This window comes from Scatophagus argus, chromosome 15 (genome assembly GCF_020382885.2).
Source record: "Scatophagus argus isolate fScaArg1 chromosome 15, fScaArg1.pri, whole genome shotgun sequence".
NCBI classification, from domain to species: Eukaryota; Metazoa; Chordata; class Actinopteri; family Scatophagidae; genus Scatophagus; species Scatophagus argus.
In genome coordinates, this window is record NC_058507.1 from 350,276 (window position 1) to 359,341 (window position 9,066).

At 46.3% G+C, this 9,066-nt stretch overlaps 1 protein-coding gene across 3 annotated transcripts; it reads left to right on the top strand.

Moving 5' to 3' along the window:
• The first annotated feature begins 135 nt into the window (after positions 1-135).
• Positions 136-8,943, top strand: LOC124071533 (cingulin-like). Of its 3 annotated transcripts, XM_046412141.1 has the most exons (19): positions 136-575; positions 1,835-2,180; positions 2,559-2,654; positions 4,153-4,236; positions 4,356-4,418; positions 4,544-4,639; positions 4,880-4,954; positions 5,032-5,094; positions 5,198-5,260; positions 5,345-5,386; positions 5,472-5,546; positions 5,633-5,695; positions 6,218-6,280; positions 6,364-6,426; positions 6,550-6,612; positions 6,691-6,753; positions 6,926-6,988; positions 7,229-7,357; positions 8,312-8,943. In XM_046412141.1, the coding sequence occupies exons 1-19, from the start codon at positions 549-551 to the stop codon at positions 8,590-8,592; spliced, it is 1,818 nt and encodes a 605-aa protein (XP_046268097.1). In that variant the 5' UTR covers positions 136-548; the 3' UTR covers positions 8,593-8,943. The 3 variants fall into 3 exon arrangements, with proteins under 3 accessions (XP_046268097.1, XP_046268096.1, XP_046268098.1); XM_046412140.1 differs by having other exon boundaries at positions 136-2,180; XM_046412142.1 differs by lacking the exon at positions 5,633-5,695 and having other exon boundaries at positions 136-2,180.
• The last annotated feature ends 123 nt before the right edge of the window (positions 8,944-9,066 follow it).

The window sequence follows — 9,066 nt, forward strand, 5'->3', positions numbered from 1 at the left end:
TTAATGTTTTACAAAGAAGAAAAAATTTACTTCACTGCATTCTTCAGTTTTTGCTACTTTACACACAAACACATGGAGAGTTTATAAAATCTGATGTTCCAAATTAACCTCAGAACAGCTGAACCGTCGGTCCATCAGTCAGTACCTGATCAGCTGCATTGATGATGTGTTCAGTGTTTTCTCCTGTCAAAACGTGTGCTGGCTGTGAAGCTTTGCTGCTTTTCCTCTCAACGTGTTTGTGATCGTGTTGAGCTTTGGACTGTTGGTCGGACTGAACAAACTCTGTGAAGGAGTCCCTTTGGGACCACATGTCTCACTGTTTGGACACCAGTTGGACAAACCAAACAATCAGGGGATTCATGGAGAAAACAATCAGCAAACAATCATCAGCTGCAGTCAACATGAGCTCCAACAGGAAGCTCCTGCAGGAGTCACAGCCAGCTGATCTGAGGTCAGACAGGACAGGACGACAGGGGACGCTTTACTGCAGTACTCTGAGTACTTTCAGTACATGCTCCTGTTTACTGAAGTAACACTGTTCAGTGCTGATGATGATAAACTCATCTCTTCTCGAGGTAAAACATTAATGTGGTCAAAGTCTGATTGATTTAACTCTGCACACACGTGGAGAAATCGCCTTTAAAAAAACAGAATAAAGAGTATTAATAGTGCAAACTTTAAGTAGTACCTGTACAGTGTAGGTGAGTACACCAAGAAGTGAAGCCTCCTACGCACACACACAGTGGTCGTGCACGTGACAGTTTAACTGAGAGGCCCTCTGAGCTGCTCAGAGCTGCAGATAAGCGTGTTAGCAATGTTTGGTATGCGGCGCTGCAGAGCACGAAGCCGATTCAGTCCAAGTGACAACCGGACGGCCACGAATCGTCACCAGTTTAACCAAACCCAAACAGAAGAACAGCAGTTTGTTTCAGAGGAAAGTTAAAGAAACAAACAAACATTTTAGATCCTCATCAAATGTTCACGTAAAAAATCATCAGTTCATATGTGAGACTGTTTAATCTTCTCCAAACAAAACACTGGTGTCGTGTTGTTCAGGGTCTGTCAAAAATCTCACACCAACGTTTTCATTTTGTTTGCATGTTTTGGATTTGTGTGTTTTTGACCTGATTTTTCATTTTCACTTTGCTTCTCTGTGATGTGAGACCTCGAAGTTCTGGTCACATGATCAAAGATGGTCGTCACTCGCTCCACCACCGCTGACCCACACTCACGTATCCCCTCCAAAACTTAATGGGTTCTTTCTTGGTTCACACTCCTTCATCCAGCTTTTGTGTGTCCCTGCTGACAAAGCAACAAACCAGACTGAAGCCTGACCTCCTCTGTGAGGTAATGGGGGCGCTCTCCACCAGCCGAGAGCCAAGGCCTCAAACCGGGTTCAGCTGACCCCATGTGAGCTGCTTCACAGTCGGCTGCAAACCGCTCCAGTGTGAGCTGAAGGTCACAAACTGATGGAGCCAACAGAACCACATCACCTCCAAAGGCCGGGGTTCTAAACCAGATGCGCTCCCCACTCAGCTGCGCCCTGAGATCCTGTCCATCACAAACAGGAAGGGAGACGAGGGACTGCAGTCCACCATTCACTGAAATGATTGTAGTTTTATTTTGAAGAGACAGTTTGGTTGGTTGTGCTTTAAATGTGTTTCTGTGAGTCCATTCATCCCTGCGGAAGAGTTTTCTTGCTGGCTTTCACCAGGATTAGTGTGTGTGTGTGTGTGTCCGCATATATAAGCTGGTGGACTTTTGTTCAGTGGAAGGTTGGGGTTTCAGGATGAAGTCTGCTCTGTTTCTGCTTCTGCTCCTGTGTTTGTCTCAGGCCAGTCAGGGACAGTTGGAGGCTTCTGTCCCCCAGGAGGACAGTGTCAGGACAGGTTTGGAGGATGTGCAGATGAGGGCTGGTGTCCCCCCAGAGCTCCCTGTCCTCTGGGATGAGCTGTGGGGTTTAAAGGAGCTGGTCCTGAGTCTGAAAGCAGTGGAGGTGGAGCAGCGTCAGGCCCTGCGGAGCATGGAGAGCCGGCTGAGGGACAGGGAGGTGGAGGCCGAGCAGCAGAGACGCAGTCTGGAAGGACTACAGGAGACGTCGGTCCATCAGAGGGAGGAGCTGCTGCAGCTGAACTCAGATCTGAGGAGGAAGGTGAAGGAAGTGGAGGAGCAGAGCGGAGGTGAGCGCCGGGCTTATATGTTACTCCAGACTTTATTGTGTGAGCTTGAATTATTTCTCCAGAGAACCATATTTGTGAACATATTTGAAACTGAATTGTCCCTTGAAGTCAGAAAGTTGGCAGATCCTCAGCAACAGCAGCCTCAAAATGCAAGATGGCTGCTGCGGTCAGCAGCAGAGGTGGAAGCTGTAGAATCCCCTGTTTGTTAGCATCACTGTCATCACAGTGTTTGTATGCACACAGTATAACATAATGTCAGTGCTAACGTCCACTTCGGTTTTCCAACCTGCCGTTCTGTGACGTCTAATTTCCGAGGTAACCTGAACGCAGCCTTCTGGGTACACAGTGCTCACAGCTTGTTGTCTCTTGGTCTTTTAGCTCAAGCGGTCGACTTTTCGTCTGAAGTGTCGACGCTGCAGTCCAGACTGAACAGCAGCGAGAGCTCAGTGGAGGAGCTGAAGAGGAAGAGCACAGGTGAGCCGACCTCTGCGGTCTAAGGTGACCAACAATTAATTTGCCAATTCACAGCCGTGGCCTAGAGGTTGGAGATGCGACTTGTAATCGGAGGGTCACCGGTTCGATTCCCCCACCGGACGGGCAGGAAAAATTTGGGTGTGGTGGAGAGATTAATGCGACAAATGCTCCCTTCCCTCCATAAGCTGGCTGATGTGCCCTTGAGCAAGGCACTTAACCCCCCAATATGCTCCCCGGGCGCTTGATGCTGCCCACTGCTCCTGTGTGTGTTTCACTGCATGTAATTTGTCAGGTGTTGCATGTGTGTGTTCAACTAAGGATGGGTCAAATGCAGAAGACCAATTCAGTGTGTGTGTGTAAAAATATATATACTGTCAATAAAGTGATTCTTCTTCTTCTTCTTCTTCTTCCAAAAGTTAGAGGAACAGTGGAGAGGAAAAACTGCCTTTTAGAAGGCAGAAAGCAGACCCTGGCTCAAGATGGACGGCCATCTGCCTTGACCAGTTGGATTGAGAGAGAGAGAGGGAGACAGAGGGGGGAGGGGCGTGAGAGAAGGAGCACACAAGCAAAGATGCGTAGCAGCAGCAATAATACCAGAAGTATTGGAACTGTAGATAATGATGAAGTATACCGAAGGTGCTATGGTGATTATGATAGCAATAGTAGTAATTATAATGGTAGTAGCTGTACAGAGTAGTAAGAGAATTAAAATAGATCATGACTAAACAGTAGTAATCTGCTGAGCAGGACCACAGCAGGAGGTCCAACCACGATCCATGAGAACCTGAGAGACCAGAAAGCACAAGGACTCCAGGGAAGAAGCTGAGTTGGTAACCTGCATTAATGGGACATGAATGTGTGCAGAAGGAGAGTTAGAGGAGGAGAGAGAAGCTCAGTGCATCATGGGAGATCCCCGGCAGTCTGAGCCTATAGCAGCATAACCAGAGACCTGAACCTGCACTAACTATAAGCTTTATCACAGAGGAAAGTTTTTAGTCTACTCTTAAATGTAGAGAGGGTGTCCGCCTCCCGGACCGAAACCGGAAGATGGTTCCATAGCAGAGGAGCTTGATAACTAAAGGCTCTGGTTCCCAGTTTACTTTTGAAGACTCCACAAGTAGTCCTGCATTTTAGGAACCCAAAGCTCTGGTGGGATAATAGGGAACTATCAACTCTTTAAGATAGGATGGTGCCTGACCGTTCAGGGCTTTATATGTGAGGAGGAGAATTTTAAACTCTATCCTGAATCATCTGAACCTTTGTGATCTGTCAGCGTCAGCGAACTCTTCATCATCATGACCGACTGTTTGTATCGTTAGCTTTGTCTTCTGATGCAGGCGAACTCACAAATTGTGCTGTACGTAATGTCTTCATCAGAGACCCACGTGACTCCCCACCTGTCAGGTGATGGGTAAATCAAGGTGACGCTCAGGTGTACTAATGCCAGTGCTGGTGTGTCGCTGGTTGCCATGGTAACCCGGTGCCCTTGCATCCACAGCTCTGTCGGCGGAGCTGCCGTACCTGCAGACAAGACTGAGGGCGAGTGAGAGCACAGTGGAGCAGCTGAGGAGGAAGAGCGCAGGTCATCATCATCAACATCAGAGTGAACATTTACTCTGTGACATAAAAGACAACACGTCACAGCGACCCCTGTGGCCTTTAGGGGTCATTACAGGTTAAAACGTTTTGTTGTGTTTTCAGTGCTCGCGGTCAGACTGTGTAACGCTGAGAGTGTGATGGAGGAGCTGACGAAGCAGATCTCAGGTCAGATTCACTCCTGTTTCCTTTTTTGCTGCTGCATCACTTAACTTTATTGATTGTGTGTGATCAGTCTGTTAACATGTAATATGTAAGAATGTTTAACATGTTTTGAACACTTTATTTCCCAGCGTTCCCAGCCTCCAACAGTTCGGCTCCAGCTGAAGTGTTTGAGCTGGAGCGTCGACTGAACGTCCGCCCGGAGGGGCTCGACACCAGCACACAAGGTGACTGAACCCATCGATCTATAATCAATCACTGTGAGCGCTGCTGGCAGTTTGAGGTCTCAGAGTGAAGTGTGATGGTTGTGTTTGGGTTGAATCAAACAAACAGCTCACACAGTGAAAAGTGAACGTGTCTGCTGAGAGACGCCAGCTCAGCCTCGCACAGAGCAAATCACTCACTCACTCATTCATTCACATGTAAACTAAATGTTTTCTGTTGTCTGCTGTCTTTACTGACTTCAGGTCAGCTATCAGACCTAAGCAGCAGACTGAACTCCAGCCAGCGTCACCTGGATGAGCTCAGTAGAAGCGCTGCAGGTGGGTCACGTGACACGCAGGTCATGAAGTGATGATGTCAGTGAGGTGGTTTTATAGTGTGTTTTTAATGTGTTCAGACCAAACAGGTCGGCTGAAGTCTGTGGAGAGACGAGTGGATGAGCTGCAGACAGAAAATACAGGTGAGAAACACCTGTGCTGAATAGTACTACAAGTGTTGGACATGGACACCTGGACACCTGGACACCTGGTTCATTTGTCTCAATGAATTCAACATGTTTACAGCTCTGACTGACAGACTGAGTGTCGCTGAACGTCACCTGGATGAGCTGCTGACTCAAGCCACAGGTGAGCTCACAGCCGCGTCACAACAACGTAAAAAGATTCTATCAGACGTGATGTCACTTCCTGTGTTTGCTCTTCTGTTTTCAGGTCAGGCAGATACAGTGAAGCAGCTGCAGACTGATGGGGCAGGTAACTGAAATACACACCGAAGTACACAGAGAAGTTACAGAAACTGTTGCACTTCAGTTTGTTTTGGTACCTGCTGATGTTTCAGATCAAACCTCCAAGCTGATGAACCTGCAGAGAAAACTGAATGTGACTGAGAGTCTGTTGGACGCAGTGAGCGCAGGTACCTCATCATCGTCATCATCGTGATCTTCATCGTCATGGTCCTCCGATAACCTGCTGACTCACTGTTGGCTGTTTGCTCTGTAGAGCTGGAGGTCAGGCTGGGAGTCTCTGAGACGCACCTGGATCACCTGAAGACTGAACACGCAGGTGACACACTGAAGGCTTGTGGGGAACAACAGACACTTACTGCATTTGCAAGTACAGTACTTAAGTACAAATTTAAGGTACTTGTACTTTACTTGAGTTTATCTACTTGTACTCCATGTCATACTGTATTTTTCACTTCACTATGTCTCACTTTACACACAAACACATAAAGAATTTATCGAATCTAAATTAACCTCCTCAACAGTTCATCCCCAACTGCTGCAGCCAGTCCATTAATCCATAACTGATCAGCTGTATTGATGATGTGTTCAGCGATTTGGCTGTGAAGCTTTGCTGCTTTTCCTCTGAATGATCTGAATCCTCTGATGCAGTCTAAAAGTGAACATTATAAGCTTCCTGAAGGCAGAGCTGTAGTGGACTGTAAGGATGTACCTAATAAAGTGGAACAGTGGAACAACCTCTTAGCTCAAAGAAACTTTTAGTAACTCTGGAGGCCCCAACACGTTTCCCTGAGGAACTCCTTCAGGAACATGAGTGAACCCTGAACTGTTTTCTCCACAGAGCTGGAGGTCAGACTGAGATCCACTGAGACACAGCTGGAACAGCTGGAGAATCACACTGCAGGTAACGTCATCAGGTCTTCAATATCACTTTTAACTAATCATTAACTTTACCATTAAATGAAACGTGAATCCTTTCCTGTTCAGCTCTGGAGGTCAGACTGAGTGTCGGTGAGAAGCACCTGGACGATCTGAAGACAGAACACACAGGTAAGCCGTCTGATTTCAGTCAGCTGTCTCTCACTTCTGTTTCGTGTCTCTCACATGTGGAACAGCAGCTCCACGTAAGAGTCGCTGTGGAATAAATAAAAGTCTCAGAGTTTGTGTTTTCAGTTCAGTCCGTTCAGCTTTCCTTGATGGAGTCCAGACTGACAGACGGACACAACAACACTACAGGTAGAGTTTTATCCGTTTTATTATTTTTATCAACACAAGGATTATTAATGAATCAAACGTTTCCTGTTTTCTGTGCAGAGCTGGAGATCAGACTGAGCGTCGGTGAGAAACAGCTGGAACACCTGAAGACTGAACACGCAGGTGACACACTGGAGATTCATCTGAACGTGTTTAAAAGTTTACATTTGTATTAAAAGTCGGACAGTCTGATGCTTGTTGACATGTTTGTCTCTAAGTATTTAACCAACAGACAGACACCAGGACTCCTGTTGTTGTACCAGGTTTTTGTCTGAACTTTGTTTTCTGTCTTCAGTTTTGAGCTTCAGACTGAATGAAAGTGAAGTTCGTCTGCAGAAGCTCACAGACACCAACTCAGGTTTGGACAAAACATCTAAAAATAACAAAAACAGCTTGTTTATTTTTAAATCCTGATGTAGAAAATGTAAAAACAAGATCAGATGTTGAAGTGAAGTACTTCAAGTGTCTTTAGGACGTAAAAACTTTGAAGCCGAACATAATGAAGATGTTCTTACTGTTAGATGAAACATGTTGACATCACGTCAAAACACTGAACTTGTTGAACTCGTCCGTTTGAAAGTGAAACCTTTTCTTCCAGATGAGCTGAATGTTGCTTTCTCAGCCGGTCTGACCGATTCAGGATCAGTCGGACCATTTGATGAGGAGACCACTCTGATTTTCTCCAAAATGATCACCAACGTGGGCCAAGCGTACAACCAGACTGCAGGTAAAAGCCGGCGGAGTTCAGCACCTGAAACGCCCTCAGATGTTCACAGTTTGTGCTTTTAGTGACACGATCATCCAAATGTTTGACAGTGACAGAACAATATTATTAACTTTCAAGATTTAATTGTTGATTTTTTTTAAGACGCTGCGGCAGGTGAGTTTACCTGTGTGATGATGTGATAACAGATTCTGTCTGCAGGTTGAGTTGAACAGAAATCAGTTGAAGGATGTGAAATGATCGGTCAGGTTTACACGTTATTTATGACTTCATGCAGTTTAAAAGAGGTCTGTGCTTTTAGATCATTCTTTTCCCTGCAGCCTTTAAAGGTTGCTCTGACTCTTCCTTCCTGGAGAAACCCATCGAGCCTCCTGATGGGCTGGTCTGATGGCGACTCAGTGCTTTTCTTGGGGTTTGCATGGTTTGTCCAGAGAACAAGACTATGTCTTCTGTCTTTTGAGACCGTGGTGGGGAGGAGGACGCTGAACAAGCTGTTATCCATCGTGGACAACGATCAGCACCTCCTCCATCACACAGCAGACAGACAGCGGCGCACCTTCTCCCACAGGCTGCTACAGGAAGTCTCTCCTGCCACACGCCATCACACAATAACAGCTAAACTCTGCTCATGACATACAGTCACTACGCACACTCGCTTCACTGCACCTTACCTTCTACTTTACTTTTGCACCACATTCAGTGCTGCTTATTTGTTGTGTATACATTTTTATATTGCTTTGTATATTGCTATTTTAGCATGTATAGGTTATTCTTTTCTTTTCACGGTATCGTCACAGTGTGTAATGCTGCTGTAATTTCCCAGCATGGGATCAATCAAGTCTATCTATCTATGTATGTATGTATGTATGTATGTATGTGTTACTTCGTACCACTCTGTCATCAGGTAATGACTGATGAAGCCTGTGTGCTAACTTTAACCTGCTCTGTGTATCTCAGGTGTGTTCACAGCTCCAGTCAGAGGACTTTACTTCTTCATCTTCACGGTTGCAGATTACCTCAAAGGTTACATGGGCCTCTACCTGTACTGGAATAACCAGCCAATCATCTTCAACCTGGAGCTGAATGACCACGGCGGCTACGCCTCCATGTCCAACGGCGTGGTCCTGCGGCTGGAGGAAGGCGACGTGATCCGCCTCAGTCTGCCAGCCAGCTACCGCCTCTACGACGACTCGCGAAACTTCACCATTTTCTCCGGTTTCTTGCTGTTCCCCCTCTGACTGGACAGCAACAGGATCGGGGTGGGAGTGAGACATCCTGTCATCACTAAACTATCTTCATCAGACTGGAACTGAGTAGGAGTGGACGTCTGTCTTGATGTGGTGACTGACTTCCTGTGGTGACGGCCGGGATGGATTGAGGTCTGAAGACAAAACTGATGTGAGAAACAGATCGTGTTTCCACCTGTGAAGTTGAAGAACATTCGTAAACAGATAACTGATGAAAAAATGTGAACAGAAAGGAAGTCCAGCTGCACCCAGCGGCTGTTCAGAGCTGCCCATCAGATCAGCTGAGTGATCAGTAAACACACTGAGGAAAAGTTTCAGCCTCCATGATGGCTGGACATAAATTCACAGGAGAAGAAGAAGAAGAGCTCACAGGCTTCACTGTATTCACGTCATTTATTTTTCAAAGAAAATTCAGCTGACTGAGCGCTCAAACACCTGACAAATAAGCTTCTTAGAAACTGCTCA

Coding starts and splice junctions, on each gene's coding strand:
- LOC124071533 (XM_046412140.1), top strand. CDS start 1,790: ATGAAGTCTGCTCTGTTTCTGCTTCTGCTCCTGTGTTTGTCTCAGGCC. Junction 5,387..5,471: donor GCTGCAGACTGATGGGGCAG/GTAACTGAAATA, acceptor CTGATGTTTCAG/ATCAAACCTCCAAGCTGATG. Junction 7,358..8,311: donor AGCGTACAACCAGACTGCAG/GTAAAAGCCGGC, acceptor TGTGTATCTCAG/GTGTGTTCACAGCTCCAGTC.